This window comes from Hypanus sabinus, chromosome 17, assembly GCF_030144855.1.
Source record: "Hypanus sabinus isolate sHypSab1 chromosome 17, sHypSab1.hap1, whole genome shotgun sequence".
Taxonomy (NCBI): Eukaryota; Metazoa; Chordata; class Chondrichthyes; order Myliobatiformes; family Dasyatidae; genus Hypanus; species Hypanus sabinus.
The window spans coordinates 28591044-28612839 of NC_082722.1; the positions used below are offsets into that span (position 1 = coordinate 28591044).

Sequence of the window (21796 nt, forward strand, 5' to 3'; positions counted from 1 at the left end):
TTTGATAACCTACAATACTGAATCTCTTGTGCTCTTGTGCTCTTGTGCTGTTGTGCTGTTAAAGGAGTGCCGTTCCTTTCCAAACAGAAAGTTGCTAATCTGCTTCTTTTCTTATATATTTTGATTATTTAAAGACAAATAATGAGACATTTATTCTTGCACTTCCATGGTGATGCAGTTCATATGTGAGTTTTCCTTAGGTCCGCTGTGGAAAGCTGGCAGAATTCCTGGGTTGGGAGGGATATTAAATCAGCCGTGATGGAATGGTGGAGTTGACCAGATGGGCTGAATTATCCTAATTCTGCTCCTATGTCTTATGAGCTTATGATCACCCTCCTGAGAAAGTTCTATAGAATTTCTGGTCCACAACAAAACTTGTGAAAATAAATACGTTTCCTTGAGTTTCTGAATCTCACTTGGCACTCTGGTTAATTGTTTGGATAAAAAGAAAGGAAGTACAGTTTCTGTCTAATGCTTTTTGATAGAATGCCTGCAGGCATAAAGGCCAGAGAAAGAGAGGGCAAAGGGGACTGTTTTCTGCCCTTTAACCAATGCTTTCCCCATCCTTCTTGCTCCCTTGTGTACTGTGCATTTCTGTTTTATAAACAAGCCTCTTTTGTAACACCTTATCATAATCAGTCAAAACAGGAGAAATTCTGCAGATGCTGAAGATGCAAACCAACACACACACATACAAAACTCAGCAGGTCAGACAGCATCTATGGAGATGAATAGATAGTCAACATTTCAGGCTGAGACCCTTCTCAGTTTAAAGAGCCATTCCAGTTCCCAAAGGACTATTCTTGGCAGGGTGAAAACCCCGTTCTCTCCAAAATAACAAATGTGATTGATTCTACAAGTAGCAATCAGAAAAACATTTTCATTCTTGATTAAAAAGGGGGACAATATTAAGGTTGAAAAGAATGGGACAGTAAAAGCAAAATATACTGGGTAGTTCAAAGATTTTCTCTAAACAATTTACAGTTGTAAAAGAAGGGAAATATTGAACAAGTTAAGAGTTTCCACAGAGAGAAAATGGTAGGAGTGTAGGCAAGAACACAACCTAGAACATTACAGCACAGTACAGGCCCTTCAGCCCGCAAAGTTGTGTCAACCTTCTAACCTACTCGAAGATCAATCTAATCCTTCACTTCAACATATCCCTTCATGATTCTTTCATTCATCTTCCTATCTAAGAATCTCTTAAAAGCCCCTAATGTATCTGCCTCTACCACCAGAACTGGCAGGGTGTTCCCTGCACCCATTTATAAATAGACTGTGTATAATTAGGGCCTTCCTGGATCAACCATCCTATCGAACACCTCCCCCAAGTTTCCTCTTTTATTGACTTTTACCTGAGTAAGCTAAGTGATGCACCATCAATAACTCTCTCTGAGACGTGAGGCGAGATATCGGCTTTTATTGACTGGAAGAAAGAACAAGCAGTGGTTGACCACCATACTACATCCTGGAGACAGAGAGGCCGGGCTCAGGCCTCGATCGCCTTTATACAGGGGTCTGTGGGAGGAGCCACAGGAGCAGTCAGCAGGGGGCGTGTCCAGACAGGTATATGTAGTTCACCACACTAAGATTCAAACATGTCTCAGTGATGTGGGTCATCTGTGAGACAATGTCAGGAGCACTGTGCACAATAACTTAAAGAAGAAGTTAATTACACTGAAAACAGTTCAGAAGTGTCATTAGACTGATACCTGGAATGACCAGAAAGGTTGAACAGATTAGTCTTTTATTCACTGGACTATTGAAGAATGAAAGAATGGAATTTCAAACACAACAGATTCTGCAGAAATACTGGAGGAACTTGGCATGTCAGGCAGCATCTATGGAGAGGAATACAGTTGACGTTTCATGATAAGACCTTTCATCAGAACTGGAAAGGAAATTGGAAGAAGCCAGAATAAGAAGGTGGGGTGAAGAGAAGGAGTCCAAGCTGGAAAATGATAGGTGAAACATGTGAGGGAGTGAGGGAGAGGGAATGAAGTGAGAAGCAGAGAGAAGATAGGTGGATGATGTAAATAGTTGAAGAAGAAGGAATCTAATAGGAGAGGACAGTAGACAATGGGAGAGAGAGCAGGAGGAGAGGCACCAGAGAGAGAGGTGATGGGCAGGTGAGGAGAAGAGAAGGGTAAGAGAGGAGGCCATGGACTGAAATGTTGGAATGGGATTGGGGATTGGTATTAAAATGGGTGACCACTGGGAAATCCTGTCTGTTGTAGTGCTCGACAAAGCAAACCTCAGTCTCCACCAGGTCTCACCAATATAGTGGGGCTTTGACATGTTCAAAACACATTTGACTCTGAGGGGACTTGATAAGGTGAATGTGAAGAGGATGTTTCCTCGTAGGAGAATCTATAACTAGAGATCACTGTTTAAGAACACTCTTTGCTCAGTTGAGAAAGAGATGAGGGGAGATTTTTTCTCTTTCAGGAGGTCATGAGTTTCCAGGACTTCCTTCCTAAAACAGCATAGGAAACAGAGTTTTGCAATATTTTTAAGGCAGTGTTAGATAGATTGTTGGTAAGCCAGAGGCTAAGAGGTTACTACAGGTAGGAAGGAAAGGGGAGCTAAGGGTCACTCAGCTTAGCCATAATCATATGGAACAATAGACCAGTCTCAAAGGGCCAAGTGGCCTACTAGCGCTCCTGATTTGTTTACATGTAAGTATTTTTGATACTAAATTAGGTGAATCTAAACACCTATTAAAAATGGAAGTTAAACGAAAATCAGAACTGTGAGGACCTTTTCTCATACTTACAGGGTATGATAAATATTAGGCATGAACTTCATGCCAGAAAACTAGTGTTCCTTATAAATATCACTCTTTGTTATCTATGACACTCCCACTGTGAGGAACCCAGAGGTTCACATCATCAGAAACAGACAGCACCCATTAACAATCTCCAAAACATGTAATTTAATCTAAGGCAGTCACCCGGATCTCTCCTGCTTCACACTGTGTGTGAGAGTAGAGCGAGTTCCCAGCTTAGTTCTCTGACTGGGAGAAAGGTAGAGGGCCACGAGTGAGGTACATTAAAAGTTTGGGAAAAAATGTTGAAGGTGCTTTAAAGAAATTATCACCAATGAGTTAATATGAGACTTCAGTGAGACTGCTGATGCTGATCATTCTAGGCCTGTATGGCAACAGTATGTTTAGTTCTGATTCTCAAAGACACCTGGACTTCATTAGGATTGCGCTCAGTCAGTACCAGCAATTTCTCCCCCTCCCCTTTCTCCCTTTTTCCCATTCCCCATTCTGAGTCCCCTCTTCTCTTAATCTGCCTGTCACCTCCTCCTTTGCATTCTCCCATGTCCACTCTCCTCTTCAATCAGATACCTTCTCCTACAGCCCTTTACCTTATCTACCTATCGCCTCCCAACTTCTCGCTTCATTCCCCCCCCTCCACCACCCACCTCCCCCTCACCCTGGCTTTGCCTATCGCCTTTTAGCTTGTACTCCTTCCCCTCCCCCACCCCACCTTCCCCCTTCCTTTTCAATCCTGATGAAGGGTGTCAGTCTGAAAGTGCGACTCGTTATTCCTCTCCATAGATGCTGCCTGACCTGGTGAGCTGCTCCAGCATTTTGTGTGTGTTACTAGGTAACTATATACTGTAGGTCTCCCGTGGGTTTCACACTTGCCAGGGCTGAGGCCAGCTGATGTGGTCTTCCAGAACAAACTTCGCATTTTTCTTACTGGACCAACAAATGGGGGTGAATCGGAGCAACTTCGTGTGAAGACGCTGATGCTCAGGAACTGCATTGACCTGTGCAGGTGCTTATCAGGAACTGCATTGACCTGTGCAGGTGTTTATCAGCAACTCATTGCGACCATACTGAGGGCTGAGAAGTTATGTACCAAAGACCAGATGTGCGTTATTTGCATTTGTCTAAGATATTTGCCTTTTTTCCAGATTTTTCACAACCTTGTATAATATTTGTTTACTTTGAAAAGGAATAAGTAACATATGCTGTCATTAACTTTTAAACACAGAGCATTTTTTTAAAATTTATGACTTAGAAGTGTGAAGTTCATGGCAACTAGAGCCTATAAAACCAGTCATCAGTCTCTAAAAGAATGTTGTAAGCTCACCATGGCGTTCGTCTGGCTTCTCTCCTGCTTCGCTTTCATTGGAGTCACCTATGGTAATATCACTGGAAATTAGAATTCTGCTTCTAACCATTGGAAGGGAGGGTGTTGCGTTGAATGCGGTTGGCAACGTTTACATTAAGCAACTGCTTCTCTCCACACAGGTGCAGGCTGTGGATCTCCAGCCATTGCCCCGGTTGTGTCGGGCTACTCTCGCATCGTCAATGGTGAAGAGGCCATTCCAGGATCCTGGCCCTGGCAGATCTCCCTGCAGGTCAGCTAGTGTTATCCAGCTAGTTATTTGATTTTGTTATTTATTGTTTATTTAGAGAGCCAACGTGGACTAGGCCCTTCCAGCCCTTCGAGCCACGTTGCCCAGTGAGCCCCGATTTAATCCTAACCTAATCACTAGACTATTTACAATGACCAAATAACCCATCAGCTGGTAGGTCATTTGGACCGTGCTAGGAAACCGGAGCACCAGGAGAAAACATGCATTCCATAGGGAGGACGTACAAACTCCTTACAGAGGACACCAGGATTGACACCCCCAGTGGTAATAGCATCTGCTAACCGCCACACTACTGTGGCCTAACCAACTTCACATACAAAATACAAATTAACTTAGAACTGTTGAAATTGCTACAAAAGGCCAGCTACGTCTGTATTTATATTGCAACCTGTTTGGTTAATAGACACAGTAATGGGCAATATTTGCAGCTCTTTGCTCAAAAGATGAAGTTATGTGAAAATCTGTCTCTGCTCATACCTGTTTGACAGATTAAAAAGTAAATATGTTTGCATTTCAGTGGCACTTCTTTAAGTAATCCTGTTTTGCTTTTAGTGACCACGACTCTCAAAAAAATTATCCATTTACCTATTTTTTAATATTACAGAGGCTTTAACTTGAAATGTCATTAATTTGTCAGGAAGTGAACTCAGCACCATTGTTTGGGATGCAGTTTCCCACTCTGTCCCAGTCTACCTACCCACCTACCTACTTACCTATTTGCTCTCTCTCTCATACACACCCTTTCTCTTTCTTACCCTCTCTCTTTCTCTATCTCTCTTTTCTCACCCTCTCTCTCTCTTTCTCACCCTCTTTCTCTCTCTCTTTTCTCACCCTCTCTCTATCTCTTTCTCACCCTCTCTCACTCTCTCTCTCTCTTTCTCACCCTCTCTCTCTGTCTCTCTTGTTTCTGTCAATCAACTTTTTATCTGTCCTAATATATGTTTGTCTGTTTTTATTTAACAAGCTTCACATGAATTACTTTCTTAAAACCTTGATGTAACAGTCTTTCAACAATCCTTTGCGAAAGCACTATTTATCTTTAACAAATCCAAGCTGGTTATTCTTAATTAACGTGTCTGAATTCTTACTAATTGTGGGAAATTATAGATTCTCAGAGTTGATCCATAAATGACTTCATACCAGTTGGTTTACGATTACTTGGCCTATCTTTCCCTATCTTTTGATCAATAATTCTACAGTGCTAAGTCGCAATTTGAACACTAAGATAAAGAAAACTACATTATCCTCTTTTACAAATTATTTTGACTGCATGGAGCTTCTTGTTTCCTTCTTTTTAGAACTTCTCCCTTCCTGCAGTTACATTTCCCTCTACGTAGCATCCGTATATTCATTCCCATTAGTACTTGCATAATATAACATCTTGCTGCCATTTCATCTTGCACAATTCATCTCCATCTCTTGTCTCGGATTGCTCCCAGGCTCTCTTTACTTTAAATATTCTTCAGGAAAATATTTTATATCCCCATAAACTTCCTTACATTATCTTTTATTCATTTTTCAAACTCCCTTTAAGCAATTCTTATCCAGCTTTTCAGATTTCCACATCATTTTCTAAATCCCGCTTAATTGTTCTTGGTATTACAATATTAGCCCTGTTTTTAATCATATGTTTCATTTAACATAAAAGTTTAGTTTTACAGTAGTTATTTATTGCATCTTTAGAACTTTGTTCTTCAACGAATTTCTTTGAATTCATGATCCAATGACGTTTGTTAACTTCCTTGTTATATTATGAGTCTTGTTTCCTTTTACCCAATTTGCAATATGGAGTCACTGTCAATTTTCAAAAAACTACTTCTGTATGTTAGAGAAAAACTTAAGATGTTTCTATGAGCATCCTTTTTCCTTGTGTAACAGAGTGACTCTGGTTGGCATTTCTGTGGCGGTTCCTTGATCAATGAAAACTGGGTTGTCACCGCTGCGCATTGCGGCGTGAGGTAAGTCACAGCACCTACCAAGAGAGAAAGAGTGAATCATTGACCAATTCCTGAGGGATGATGCAGCTTTAATTGATATTTTTGTTCAAAGTGATAAATGAGGCAAAGGAAAATTGCTCTTGTGAGGAAGAACATTGACCTAAGGAGGAAAGATCCTCACATGAATAGTTTAGGATATCGTTGACGGGGAAGTACAATTTTCCCTCCACACTCCCCCCCACCCCATCACGGATAAAGCTCGGAGTTGCTGGTGTCTTGCAACAAGCAAACTCACTGTCACTGCTTTTGTTTATCTTTTGCCACGTACAGTATGAACGACTTCGTTATTGTTGGTGCCCATGACAAAAGTTTAAAAACTGAAGCCAGCCAGAAGTCCATGTCCATTGCTAAGGTACGTATCCCCCTGTAAAACTAGGAATTTGTTTAAACTCAGGTCAAACTTGGGCTACAGTTCCGTTAGGGTCCAAAATGATGTGCAGCGATGGATACCATACAGACAGAACACAGGATCTTAGTAAGGGGTGTCCAACATTGAAAGTGGTTTCAGTCTCCAATACACCTCACCATGATAAACTTCATAGCACCAATAACACAATCACTAGATATCGATAACAAGCAAAAGCAAGAATTATTTCAGGTGCTGACGGAGATAATAAAAGATTATAACACGTCACATCCCTCAGGTGTTGGGGCCCCAGCTTTAATCCAATTCAGATTAATTTCCCTCTGCACTAGCCCCAATATCCTGACACATGGCCTTCCTGCAATAAATGTTACTTGCAGTGTAGCAAATGAAAAGACAAACTCAGTCATAAGCAGAAACATGAAGCAAACATTTCACATTGGAATGCATGAATTCTCTGGAAATGTCAATGCTGACATTAGGCTCACAGCCAGAACAAAATGAGGCCACTCTCAAGACCATTGAATGCTTATAGCTTGGAACCAACAAAATAAACTAACGTTTTATTCCTATCTCATTTATATAAAGTGAGAACTAACTTAAGTCATTAATGCTTGGTATCACAGCCATTTTAGATCAAAATTAAAAGAGAATATAATATTAGCCCTATTACAGTTTTTCAGGTGCTTAACCACACAGGTCAAAACGTAGGCACATTCTCTAAACAGTCGACACAGGCTGCAAAAGACTAACCCATTGTGCTAAACTCCTCATTCTCACTGCAAGCTGTACTCAGCAGATCAAAATAATAAATATTTGCAGCAAAAGTGAATAATTCAATTAAAACAGTAGCACACAGCATTACCTCACTGACACATATTAGCAATCACTGGTTAATCACTGCCAAAACAGTGGCCATCCTTCTCAAAGAGTCACATGATCAGTCGTACAGTGTGACGCTTGTTGCATGCTATGTATCACGCCAGAGATCAGGACACTTTGTCTATTATTGTAAATACAATGATGACAACTCCAGTCTTGAGTAAGAACTTCGAAGGGTCAGCAGGATGAGAGGCAAGAATGCAAACCTAAACACAGTCTGAAATCTCAACTGTCGTTACATGAAAGTCAAAGACAAAATTGCCCACACCTTTAGGAGAAAAAATCATTCATCTCTGATAACAGAAATGCAGTACAATAATGGTCACCTCTGATCTATTTTGTCCCTGGTTGGGCCTCACGTTTTCATCACAATCACAAAGCAATGCACCTCCTGGAATGGCAAATCTGGCCCTGGACGTCTGCATGGTGATCCTCAGTCATAGGGTCCATCAGTGGCATGTGGTCGTCATGACGAAACCCAATAGAGTTGAGGAATGGGGAGTGTGGTGGAAAGAGTTTCACGGACGGGGTGGATAAGCCTGGAATTTAGAAGATTGAAACGTATAAAATTCTAAAAGGATTGGACAGGCTAGATGCAGGAAGATTGTTCCTGATGTTGGGGAAGTCCAGAACGAGGGGTCACAGTTTAAGAATAAAGGGGAAGCCTTTTAGGACCGAGATGAGGAAAAACTTCTTCACACAGAGAGTGGTGAATCTGTGGAATTCTCTGCCACAGGAAACAGTTGAGGCCGGTTCATTGGCTATATTTAAGAGGAAGTTAGATATGGCCCTTGTGGATAAAGGGATCAGAAGGTGTGGAGAGAAAGCAGGTATAGGGTTCTGAATTGGATGATCAGCCATGATCATACTGAACTGTGGTGCGGGCTCAAAGGGCCGAATGGCCTACTCTTGCACCTATTTTCTATGTTTCTATGAAACCAGTCACTGCAGATGAGTGGTGGAAAGATATATTGGCTGACGTGATGACATAGTATGGGCTATTGAACCTGGCAACCGGTTCACTAAGGGTTGCCTGTAAAGCCCCTCGAGGAATGTGATAATGTGTGGGTTGGTATAAGGTCCAGTCTTTGGGATGTATGCCAGAATGCCAGTGTCTGATATGGCCGCACACATGGTAACGTTTGAACCTCTCTGGCCTGGTTGCTGGACCGGCACCCTTTGCTCTACCTGATTCGTCCCTGTATTAGATAAGGTTGGCGTATCAACAGATTACCAACAATCGCTTAATTTGTTACAAAACAGAGCCACTTTGAGTCAATGATTTGGGATTGATTGCTGACACTGCCGAATGATTTTTGCATCTTCTTTTGTCTTCCGAAAACTGTTGTGTCCTGGTGTCTAGTGTTTTGCAAGAAATTCATTAGCAATTGAGACAGATGTACATGCAATGAGAAATGGTTGTCTATTGTGCTGAGGTGACTGCTGTTTTGTTCATATAGAGTTTAGGAATGAGCGCATGCACTGCTGTCTTGATCGAAGTGTCCAAGCAACTAAATAAATTATCTCAAAAAAGTTAATCAAATTCAGAAAGAAAAAACTGAAGATGTTTTATACAAGACGACAGCACCAGTGTAATGGTAAACCACAGAATGCAGCCATTTATTTCCCCTTCCAGCTTGTAAGTCTATCTATTTTTCTTTAAATTGCTGACTTTGTTTTCTAATAAAGGGCTTTTGAATTCTATTTTTAACAAGAGTGCAGCTGCATTGATATGAAACCTAGGAAAGTCTGAAGTTATCTGCCTCAAGCGAGTGCCAACTTTAAAAGATGAGTACTAGGCACAGCCATCATCCATGTTCTTTCTGTTACAGGTCATTACACACCCCAAATGGAACAGCTACACCATTAATTATGATGTTTCTGTGGTGAAACTTGCAACACCCGTTCAATTCAACAGTCAAGTGTCACCAGTCTGTCTCGCTGCTGTAGCTGATAACTACCCAGATGGCATGATGTGTGTCACTACGGGATGGGGAAGGACTCGTGCTTACCGTACGTCAGTTCAAAACTTTACAAATTACTGCATTTTTTAGTTCTGAGCTCCGTGTCTTTGTACCCTTACCCTGACGGGGAGCAGTGGATAGATTCCCAAGATAATTGACAATCTGAAAGGTTATGCTGTGAATAATACTTCATGGCTGCAACAAGTTTCTCTGATCAAGGAATTGGATGATTCTATTCATCAGAGGGAAATTGTGGGCTTTGACAACTCATCCAGTGTTGGGGTGTTCACAGTGTCTTATAGATTGGAAATTGGTCCTTCTGCCCAATTGGTCCAAGCAGACTCAGGTACCACATCCAATCTAGTGCCATTTGCCAATGTTTGGCCCATAACTTTCTAAACCTTTCCAATCCATAGACCCATAACTATCTAAACTTTCCAATCCACAGACCCATAACCTTCTAAATGTTTCAAAACTATAGACACATAATCTAAACCTTTCCAATCCATAGACACATAACTTAACCTTTCCAATCCATGGACCCATAACCTTCTAAGCCTTTCCAATCCACAGACCCATAACCTTCCAAACCCTTCCAATCCACAGACCCATAACCTTCCAAATCGTTCTAATCCATAGTCCCATAACCTTCTAAACCTTTCCAGTGCATAGTCCTATAACCTTCTAACCCTCTCTAATCCATGTACCATAACCTTCTAATCCTTTCCAATCCATGTACCTGTCCAACTGTCTTCTAAAAGTTGTTATTGTATCTGCCTCACCACTTCCTCTGGTAGCTGGTTCTGCATAGGTACCACCCTTAGTGGAAAAAAAAAGGTTGCCCTTCAAGTTCCCCTGAAATCTTTCCTCTCTCACCTTAAACCTATGCCCTCTTGCTCTTGATGTCCCAACTCTGGGGAAAAAGACGGAATGCATTCACCCCATCTTTGCCAATCATGATTTTATACCTCTCTATAAGATCATCTTCAGTCCTCTATGCTCCAAGGAATAAAGTTCTAGCTTCTTCAAACTCGCCCTATAATTCAGTTATTCAAATCCTGGCAGCATCCTTATAAATCTTTTTCATACCTCTTCCAGTCTAACAACACCTTCACTACAGCACAGTGATCAAAAATGAATACAATATTCCAAGAGCAGTCTTACCAGTGTCCAATACAACCACAACGTGGCTTCTCAGCTTTTATACTCATTGCCTGAGAGATGGCCAGTGTGCCAAAAACATTCTTCACCTCCTCATCTACCTGTGACTTGCATTCTGTTCCACAGCACTCCCCAGCGCCTTGCCATTCACTGTGAAAATCCTATCTAGATTTGACTTTCCAAAATAAGCACTTCATATTGATCTGAATTTAACTCATTTTTCCACTTTTTGCCTCATTTACTCAGTTGATCAAGATCTGCCTGTAATTTTTGATAACCTTTTTTCCATTGTCCGCTGTAATGTCGAATGCAGACTTATTAACATTGCCTTGTAGATTATCATCCAAATCATTGATAAAGCTGATAAGCAATGGGCTCAAGCAGAGCCCCTGAGACACACGAGTCACGTGTTTCCAGTCCAATAAGCAACCTTCTACCATCATCCTTTGCTTTCTACACCGACAATCATGTATCCAACTAGCCAGTTCTCTCTGCATTCAATGCAATCTCACCTTCCAGAGCAGCCTACCATATGGAACCTCATCAAAGGCCTTACTGAAGTCTATATAAAATAGATCTACCACCTCCCGTCATAGACTTTCTATGACACACACCCAGTCAAGTTCGTAAGACATGATCTCCCATGCACAAAACCATACTGATCTAATCAATCCCTGACTTTCCAGATCTACGTACATCTTGCCTCTCAGAATCCTTTCAAGTAGTTCCCATGTTTTTCTTTGCTCCCTTCTTAAATAAAGGCACAACATTCGCTACTCTCCTGTCTCCTCATTTGTGGCTAATGATGATGCAAATATCTCAGACAAGGCTCCCACAATTTCTTCTCTAGTTTCCCAGAGTATTCTTAGATAAACTTGGTCAAACCTGGTGATATGTCTACCTTCCTAGCTTTTAAGACATTCAGCCCCCTGTCTACTGTAATGCAGACTATCACCAAGACATCTCCATTTAAATTTCCTGGTTGTTAAGTTTTCATGAATCTCTCTATGGTAAAAAAAACAAGAGAGATATTCATTAAGGACTTTGCCTATCTCCTGTGGCTCCACACAAAGATATGTTCCTGTGATCTTTGAGGGGCCTTATCCTGTTTCTACCTTAATATATTTATACAATCCCTGTAGAATTTTGCTAGTATACTCTGTCAAAGTTCCCTCAAGCCCTCCTTTTGCCCTATATCCCTCCAGAGATTTGCTTGATCCCAGCTGCTTGTACCTAATCCACGCCTCCTCATTATCCAAGCTTCCCTACTCTTGCCTGCCTTGCCCTTCACTCTAACAGGAACATGCAGACTTTGAGCTCTCACTAGATCACATTTAAAAGCCGCCCACTTAGCTGCGGTCTCTTTGCCAACAAACTACCTACTCCGAACAATCGTTGCAATCTCCTGTCTCATACTGTTAAAATTATCTATCCTTGCCCAGCTTAGAAACTGAACCTGTGGAACAATTCTGTCCCTTTCCATTAACCCTTTAAAAACTAATAGAACTATAGTCACTGGTCCCTAAGTGCTCCCCCACTGTCACCTTCCCAAGTGCAGGTCGAGCTTTGCCCTCTCCATTGTAAGGCCCGTGGTATACTGCCCAAGGAAACTTCCTTGAAATCACTTTAAGCCCTTGACAGTATGTATGTTCCTCAGTATTTTAGGAAAGTTCTAATCGTCTACTTCCCGTTCACTATTTGGAGACCTATAGTGCAATCCCAACAATAAGACCATCCTCTTTTTATATCTCAGCTCCAGCGACAAAGCCTCACTGGATGATCCTTCACCTGATGTACTTTGTTCATTCCAGAGTCAGTTGTCAGGTACTCGAACATCAGCAAAGGCAAATTCTCAAACGAAAAGCAACTTGGAGATAATGTGGTCACGAATCAATTTGTGCTGACATTGGGAAATACAGCTTTCGACAGTTTGTGGGAAGAATTCCTGAGTTAGCTTTTTGCTTTACTTGTCTTAATGTGACCTTATTGCATCATAGGGTAACTTCACTCACCTCAACTCTGAACTGATAGCACAACCTACACGTTCACTTTCATGGACTCTTGAGTCATATACTCTGTATTTATTTATTTGTTTATTTATTTTTGCACAGTTTGTTTTCCTTTGCACAGTGGCTGTCTGTATTTGTTAATGTAGCTTTTTCAGAAGTTCTATTGTACTTGTAAATGCCTGCAAGAAAAATGAACCTCAATTTAGCACATGATGACATATACATATGCACTTTCATGATAAATTTACTGACACTTTGACTTCACTTTTAACCAGACTGAATCAGTTATATGGAGGAGATGAGCAAATCCTAGAGGCCTAGATAGAGTGCCATGGGCAGGATGTTTCCTACAGTGGGGGAGCCTAACAGCAGAGGGCACAGGCTCACAGTACACGAATGCTCGTTTAGAACAGGGATAAGGAGGAAGTTTGCTCCAACCCCAGGTCTCTCAGGACCCCCTGTTATTTTTTGGATCTTCAGAGCCACCATCTTCCTCCCACCCTACCTTCCCGGAACACCCTAACCCTCCACCCTGTTTGGATGCCCACTCTCCTCCCCCTTCCAATCCCAGCTCGAGTCCTTGCCACGTCTTCCCCATTCCCTCCGACCTTCCCCTCTCCGAGATGGAACGTTCTGTCCCCAGCAAAGGTCTTACGCCTGTCCTCCTTCACCTGCATCTGAGTGAGTTCTGCAACCGGCAGGATGCTGAGCTCCTGTTTTGTTGCCCCTGTCTCCAAGCCCACTTCTTTGGCAAGATTCCCCCACCCTGCACCAATGACCCCTTCTCCCATATCCAATCCTACACCTCCTGGACATCCCACTCTGGTTCTCTGCCAGCTCCAGATCTTTTCACCTTTAATTCCCAATGAAACATCAACCCCCTCAATTTCAGCACTCCTCTCTCCTCCGCCAGCCTTACCCCCTCTGTATGCACTTTCCTCCACTCTCTCCACACCATTCACAACCTTACCAGCAAACCCAAAGACAAAGCAGGTGCTATCGTAGTGTGGCAGACTGACCTCTACCTTGCTGATGCCAGTCGGCAACTCTCAGACAACTCCTTGAAAAGGACCATATTCTGGACCCTCAGTGTTGCCATCACTGATCTCATCAACTTTGTGAACTCCCATTCACTGCCACCAGACTCATAGATCCCTTATCCCGCACTGCTTGTTTCTACCTTCTACCCAAGATCCACAAACATGACCGTCTGGGTAAGACCATTGCCTCTGCCAGCTCCTGCCCCACTGAACTCATGTTCACCTATCTCAACTCTTTTATATCCCCCTTGGTTCAGTCCCTTCCCAGATCAACACAGCAACACTTCTCAAGCTCTCGATCTCCTCAACAATGTTCAGTTCCCTGCCCTGACCGCCTCATTTTCACCATGGATGTCCAGTCCCTGTACATTTCTATCCCCCATCAAGAAGACCTTAAAGTTCCCTGTATTTTTTTTCGTCCAAAAGACCCAACCAGTTCCCCTCCGCCAGTAGCCTCCTCTATCTGGCAGAACTGGTTTTCACCCTCAACAATGTCTCCTTTGGTCCCTCCCACTTTTTCCAAACTCTAGGGGTATCCATGGGCACCTGTATGGGCCCCAGCTATGCCTACCTTTTCATTGGCTATGTAGAACAGTCCATGTTCCAAACATTCCCTGATAAATCTCCCCAACTCTTTCTGCACTACATCGACAACCGCACAGATGCTGCTTCACACATTCGTGCTGAGCACATCAATTTCAATAAACTTTGCCTTCAACTTCCACCCTACCCTTAAATCCACTTGGTCTATTTCTGACACCTCCCTCCCCTTTCTCAATCTCTCTGTCTCCATCTCTAGAGACAAACTATCTACTGACATCTTTTATAAACCTGTGTTGATCTGGGAAGGGACTGAACCAAGGGGGATATAAAAGAGTTGAGATAGGTGAACATGAGTTCAGTTATATTCCCACGGCCATCTTGACGATACCTATTTCCATCCTATCTCCTGTAAAAACGCCATTCCTTTTGCTTAGTTCCTTGACCTCTGCCGCATCTGTCCCAGGGATAAGGACAAAGAACGGGGCTTCTCTTCCTCATCTGCATTTCGTCCATTTCCCGGACATCCACGTCCACCCCATCTTCCTGCCACCTGAACAGGGATAGAATTCCTCTTGTCCTTACCTATCACCTCATGAGCCACCGCACCCAACGCATCATTCTCCGCAACTTTCACCGTCTGCAAAGGGATCCTACCGCCAAAATGTTTCTACCTTCCCTCCACTCTCCGCATCTTCAGCGGGTTCCTACCATCGCTACCTCCCCCCTCCCCCACTATCCGCGTTTCGTAGGGATTGCTCCCTCCATGATTCCTTTGTCCGTTCGGCCCTCCCCACTAGTCTCGCTCACGTATCCCTGCATGCAACACAAATGCTACACCTGTCTGTTCACCTCCTCCCTGTCCTGGAAAGAAAAGCCTTATCCTGGGAATAGATACAGTGCAAGCACAAGAATTGAGAAAAGGGAGACAGGCTGGAAAGAGGTATAGTCAAGGCAACCATGGGAATCAGTAGGTTTATAAAAGGTTTCTAATGGCTGAAAATATACCCTTTTCCTTTCTTTGGAATGTGACCCTTTAAAAAAAAGGAAAACTGATTGAAGTATCGTCTAATGTTTCCACAGCTGCTGAGCGGCCTAACAAACTGCAGCAAGCTGCTCTTCCCCTCATCTCCAACGCAAACTGCAGGGAGTACTGGGGTAGCAATATCTCTGACATCATGATCTGCGCTGGTGCTGCTGGTGCTTCTTCCTGCATGGTATGAAACCTTTTCAAAGCACGTGAACCTCTTTTAAGTTGCAAAAAGGCAATGTAACCAAGCCTGGGGCTGTGACTTGTTTACAGGGTGACTCCGGCGGCCCGCTTGTCTGTCAGAGGAACAACGTCTGGAACTTGGTTGGCATCGTTTCCTGGGGCAGTAGCCGTTGCTCCACCAGAACTCCTGGAGTCTACGCCCGCGTGACGGAGCTCAGGGACTGGATCGATAGCACCATCGCTGCCAACTAAATGCAAACAAAATGTGAAATACAAATGAAAATAAATGGACTCCTTCAACATGCCTTTCAAACCTGTGTTGTTCTTTAAGGCCTGTCTGGAAATATAAGTTATTAATAAATCTAAGTAATATATGAGTTTTAGGGAAAGAGTGAATTAGTCAGCAGAATAGGAGAAAGAGGGGGTATTTGCTAGGGGTGTACAAAATTATGAAAGGTACAGATAGGGTAAATGCAAGCAGGCTTTTCTCCCTCAGGTTGAGTGAGACTAGAACTAGAGATCACAGGTTAAGGGTGAAAGGTGAAATATTTAAGGGAGCACTTTTTCACACAGAGTGGTGAGAATGCATAATGAGCTGCCAATGGAAGTGGTGGGGAAATGAGGGGGAATTTCTTCATTCAGAGAGGGGACTGAGTGTGGAACAAACAGCATTCAAGAGAAATTTGGATGTACATAAATAGTGGAGATATGAATGGCTATGATTCAGGTCAATGGGCCTAGGTCTAGTTGAGCCAAGGACCCTGTCTCTGTGCTGTAGTCCACTATGACTGTGTAATCTACAGTCAGTTATAGATCTTTAAGAAAAAGGTGCTGGTTTTCAGAACATGCTGCCATCGATAAGTCCAACATCTTGCTTCTACTCCTTGTTGCCCATACAGCTACAGGCTCTTCAACCCATCAGGCCTGGCTGATCACCCTGTATCACGTCTCCACCACCTAACCACACGAATCCTACCATCACCCATTTTGTCCAGATTTCCACCTACACCTAGATGAGGACACGCAAATTTACAAGATCAACACGTACAAACAAGCTGGAGGAACTCAGCAGGTAGGGCAGCATCCACGGAAATGAGCAGTCAACATTTTGGGCCAAGACCCGAAAATACTAGATGTAGACTACACTTGAACATTGAGTGCAGTTCTGATCACTGCACTATTGGACCCCAGTGTTTGAATCTTATCTTCATTATCCCTGATAGCATCATCTAAATACCTAGTGGCATGGAGTCAATGTAATTATCGATATATCCCTGTCATTTCTTCAATATCAATCCCAGCAAAATGGAACATCTATCTCCTATAAAAGCTGGGAGATAGATCTTCTATCCCCACTGGTGCACCTCAGGGGTGTGTGCTTAGCCCATTGTTCTACTCTCTATACACACATGACTGTGTGGCTAGGCATAGTTCAAATACCATCTATAAATTTGCTGATGATACAAGTATTGTTGGTAGAATCTCAGATGGTGACGAGAGGGCGTACAGGAGTGAGATATACCAACTAGTGGAGTGGTATTGCAGCAACAACCTGGCACTCAATGTCAGTAAGCGGAAAGAGCTGATTGTGGACTTCAGGAAGGGTAAGATGAAGGAACACATACCAATTCTCATAGAGGGATCAGACGTGGAGAGAGTGAGCATTTTCAAGTTCCTGGGTGTCAAGATCTCTCAGGACCTAACCTGGTCTTAACATATCAATGCAGCTATAAAGAAGGCAAGACAGCGACTATACTTCATTAGGATTTTGATGACATTTGGTATGTCAAGAAAAAGCACTCAAAAACCTCTACAAATGTACCATGGAGAGCATTCTGACAAGCTGTACCACTATCTGGTATGGCAGGGCTACTGCACAGGATTGAAAGAAGCTGCAGAGGGGTGTAGATTTAGTTGGCTTCATCTTGGACACTAGCCTTCAAAGAACCCGGGTCATCTTTAGGGAGCGGCGTCTCAGAAAGGCTGCGTCCATTATTAAGGACCTCCAGCACCCAGGACATGCCCTTTTCTCACTGTTACCATCAGGTAGGAGATACAGAAGCCTGAAGGTACACACTCAGTAATTCAGGAACAGCATCTTCCCCTCTGCCATCCAATTCCTAAAAGGACATTGAACCCATGAACACTACCTCACTTTCTTAATATATATTATTTCTGTTTTTGCATTACTTTTAATCTATTCAATATATATCGTAATTGATTGATTGATTTACTCTCTTCTATATTATATATCACATTGAACTACCACTGCAAAGTTAACAAATTTCAGGACACGTGCCGGTGAATATAAACCTGATTCTGATTCTAAAACTGTTATTAACTAAACCTTTGTTAACTGAAGTATCAACTACAGGAGCACTAACACTGATATCATTTGCTATATGAACACAAGAATGTGAATGCCCCCCAACCTCATCAACAATAGACTCTTCATTATTATCAGATATTGCAACAGCTCCAGACAGAAGGAAGGAGATGCTCATCACGATCTTCCCTGGAATGGAGGTCTTCAGTTATAAGGAAAGGTTGGATAGGCTGGGGTTGTTCTCACAGGAGTGCAGGAATCTGAAGGCTTTATAAAAGAATGAGGGGGAAGAGGTTGGGTACATAGTCACAGCATTTTTCCAGAGGTGGGGCATGGATTGAAGTGAGGAAGGAAAGGTCTAAAGAAGATCGGAGGAGAATGTTTTTCCCACAGGGTGGTGGATATGCGGGCAGAAGAAGGTAGAGGTGGTTCAATCCCAGCATTCTTGAAGCATTTGGGCAGGTTGATGTGTAGGAAAGGAATAGAAGGATGAGGGCCAAAGTGTAGATGAATTTCTTGTCTAGCATGGACAACTTGGGTCAAAACTGGACTACTTTAGAGCTCTAAAACACTAGGGGAAGTCCTAACCCACTTATTTTCGAAATGTGAGAACCCGGAGGAAACACACGCCGTTAAAGGGACAACATGCAAACTACACGAGGTCTCGATTAAACCTGGTTTCTGACACTGTGAGGCAATGGCTCTACTAGAGTGGGATAGGACGTTTGCCTCTGGTAGGGTAAACCTCAGGTGACTTGACGTACCACAGCTGGTGTATTGCAGGTTATTTAATGGTGATGTGACTACAATATCTGAGCCAGCAAAGGTGAAGGGTGACTGCGGTGCTTTCAAGTCAAGAGGCCAAGTGGCCTGGAAGAGAACTAAAGCCTGACCAAACTTCCAGGCTCTGGCTGGAATATTAGAAAAATCAACCTCTACAGGGCGAGGGGAATTCAATTTAAAATTACTCCTGTCATCTAAAGCAAAGAATAATGGGAAATGGATGATTTGGAAAGTGGAACATAAAATCAAAACATGCTGGAACTACTAAGTATATCCTAGCTGCATCTGTGGGAAGAGGAATGCAGTTAATGTTTCAGGCCAAAGATCGCTTGTCACAACTGGGACGGAGAGAGAAGCAGTTTGTCAAGATGTGGGGAGACTGGGGTGGGGCCTACGCTTCAGTTGGGGTAAAACTGGGATAAACAGTAAACAAAGTTATAAAACCAAAAGACAATATTTCTGCCCTGGACTGTAGGGAGTTTGTACATTCTCCTCGTGACTGTGTGGGTTTCCTTCCACAGTACAAAGTTGTTAGTTTAATTAGTCATTGTAAATTGTCCTGTGATTACACTGGGGTTAAATCAGAGGCTCGTGGGCCGGAAGGGCTTATTCCACACAGTACCTCAAGAAAAAGAATTTTAAAAGACATGGGAGCAGAATTAGGCAATTTGGTCCATTGAATCTACTCTGCCATTCGATCATGGCTGATTAGTTTTCTCCTGCAATTTCTAATTTAATGCAACGCCTAGCCAGAAACAAATTCCCTATCGTGTACTGTTAAGTACAATTAGCAAACTTGACTTTTGCTTTCACTGGACAGCAGTTGAATGTGTACCCATCCCCTTCCCCACGACGTGCCATGGGAGATAAGTACACTCTGGTAGGAAGAGAAGAGCACTTGATTGCTGGGAAAAGCTAGTGCATGCCAGATATCTGGTCAATATGTAAATGGAAACAGTTCGAGAGCGAGAATACACACAAAAGAATCTAGGAGTTGTGCGATGCAGAACAGGGAGACATGCTTGGCAAGTCAGGCTGGGCTGACTTCCAGAAGGGAAAAAAGGAAAAACGGAAGAAATTAACAAATAAACTAAGCCAAATTCACTGGTGCATGATTGATACTGACTGAAAAAATCTAGTTTCCTGAAGCTGTAGAAGTGAACACTGAGGCTGTCACATCATCAACAGAGGATGAGGTAATTTCCATCATGGCTCTGTTGGGTCTCATGTAGCAGGACTGATAGATCAGCTTGGGAATGGGATGGGGAATTAAAGCGGAAAGCACCGAGAGGCCCAGGGTCATCCTGTGGACTGAACGCTGGTGTTCGGCAAAGCAGTCATGCCACCTGCATTAGGTGTCTCCAATGTTGGAGGGAAGTTATCGGGAAACACAAGGTAAGCTGACTGCTTGTATATTCGAGAAAATCTGCAGGTGAAGGAAATTCAAACAACAACACACACAAAATGCTGATGGAGCACAGCAGGCTAGGCAACATCTATAGGGAGAAGCGCTGTCGATGTTTCGGGCCAAGACCCTTTGTCAGGACTAACCGAAAGGAAAGATAGTAAGAGATTTGAAAGTAGTGGGGGTAGGGGGAAATCCAAAATGATAGGAGAAGACAGTAAGTTAAGAGCTGGAAAGGTGATTGGCAAAAGTGATACAGAGCTGGAGAAGGGAAAGGGTCATGGGATGGGAGGCCTAGTGAGAAACAAAGGGGGAGGGGAGCACCAGAGGGAGATGGAGAACAGGCAAGGAGTGATTGTGAGAGGGGCAGAGAGAGAAAAAAAGGAGGAGGGGAATGAATGAATGAATAAATAAATGAATAAATAAATACATAAATAAGGGATGGAGTAAGGAGGGGAGGAGAGGCATTAATGGAAGTTGGAGAAGTCAATGTTCATGCCATCAGGTTGGAGGCTACCCAGCCCGTATATAAGATGTTGTTCCTCCAACCTGAGTGTGGCTTCATCTTGACAGTAGAGGAGGTCATGGATAGACATATCAGAATGGGAATGGGACGTGGAATTAAAATGTGTGGCCTCTGGGAGATCCTGCTTTCTCTGGCGGACCGAGTGTAGGTGTTCAGCGAAACGGTCTCCCAGTCAGCGTCGGGTCTCACCAATATATAAAAGGCCACACCGGGAGAACCGAATGCAGTATACCACACCAGCCGACTCACAGGTGAAGTGTCACCTCACCTGGAAGGACTGTCTGGGGCCCTGAATGGTGGTGAGGGAGGAAGTGTAAGGGCAGGTGTAGCACTTGTTCCATTTACAAGGATAAGTGCCAGGAGGGGAAAAAAAGAAGAAAGGGGGGGAGGGAAAAATGTGCTTGTGCTTTCCCTCCCCCCCTTCTGCTTTTCGCAGGGATCCCTCCCTTGTCCACTCGTCCCCCTCCATCCCTTCCCACCGATCTCCCTCCTGGCACTTATCCTTGTAAACGGAACAAGTGCGACACCTGCCCTTACACTTTCTCCCTCACCACCATTCAGGGCCCCAGACAGTCCTTCCAGGTGAGGCGACACTTCACCTGTGAGTCGGCTGGTGTGGTATACTGTGTCCAGTGCTCCCGGTGTGGCCTTTTATATATTGACGAGACCCGACGCAGATTGGGAGACCGTTTCACTAAACACCCACGCTCGGTCCGCCAGAAAAAGCAGGATCTCCCAGTGGCCACACATTTTAATTCCACGTCCCATTCCCATTCTGATATGTCTATCCATGGTCTCCTCTATTGTCAAAATGAATCCAAACTCAGGTTGGAGGAACAACACCTTATATACTGGCTGGGTAGCCTCTAACCTGATGACATGAACATTGACTTCTCTAACTTCCGTTAATGCCCCTCCTCCCCTTCTTACCCCATCCCTGACATATTTATTTGTTTTCCTGTTCTCCATCTCCCTCTGGTGCTCTCCCCCCCCCACCCTTTCTTTCTCCTGAGGACTCCCATCCCATGATCCTTTCCCTTCTCCAGCTCTGTATCACTTTCGCCAATCACCTTTCCAGCTCTTAGTTTCATCCCACCCCCTCCGGTCTTCTCCTATCATCTCTCATTTCCCCCTCCCCCCCACTACTTTCAAATCTCTTACTATCTTTCCTTTCGGTTAGTCCTGACG

The 21796-nt window shown here is 43.4% G+C and overlaps 1 protein-coding gene and 1 long non-coding RNA gene across 2 annotated transcripts; one reads left to right on the plus strand and one right to left on the minus strand.

Moving 5' to 3' along the window:
• Positions 1 to 4032: 4032 nt before the first annotated feature.
• Positions 4033 to 15893, plus strand: LOC132406772 (chymotrypsinogen A-like). Its single transcript, XM_059992734.1, has 7 exons — positions 4033 to 4162; positions 4271 to 4380; positions 6277 to 6356; positions 6666 to 6747; positions 9474 to 9654; positions 15439 to 15572; positions 15659 to 15893. Exons 1-7 carry the CDS (start codon positions 4051 to 4053, stop codon positions 15818 to 15820), a joined length of 861 nt encoding a protein of 286 aa, XP_059848717.1. The 5' UTR covers positions 4033 to 4050; the 3' UTR covers positions 15821 to 15893.
• LOC132406776 (uncharacterized) lies at positions 4764 to 15498 on the minus strand. The gene is made up of 3 exons (XR_009516239.1): positions 15364 to 15498; positions 12779 to 12954; positions 4764 to 6370 (listed from the first exon to the last, which is right to left on the minus strand). It is a non-coding gene; the product is annotated as an uncharacterized LOC132406776 (long non-coding RNA).
• Positions 15894 to 21796: the final 5903 nt, after the last annotated feature.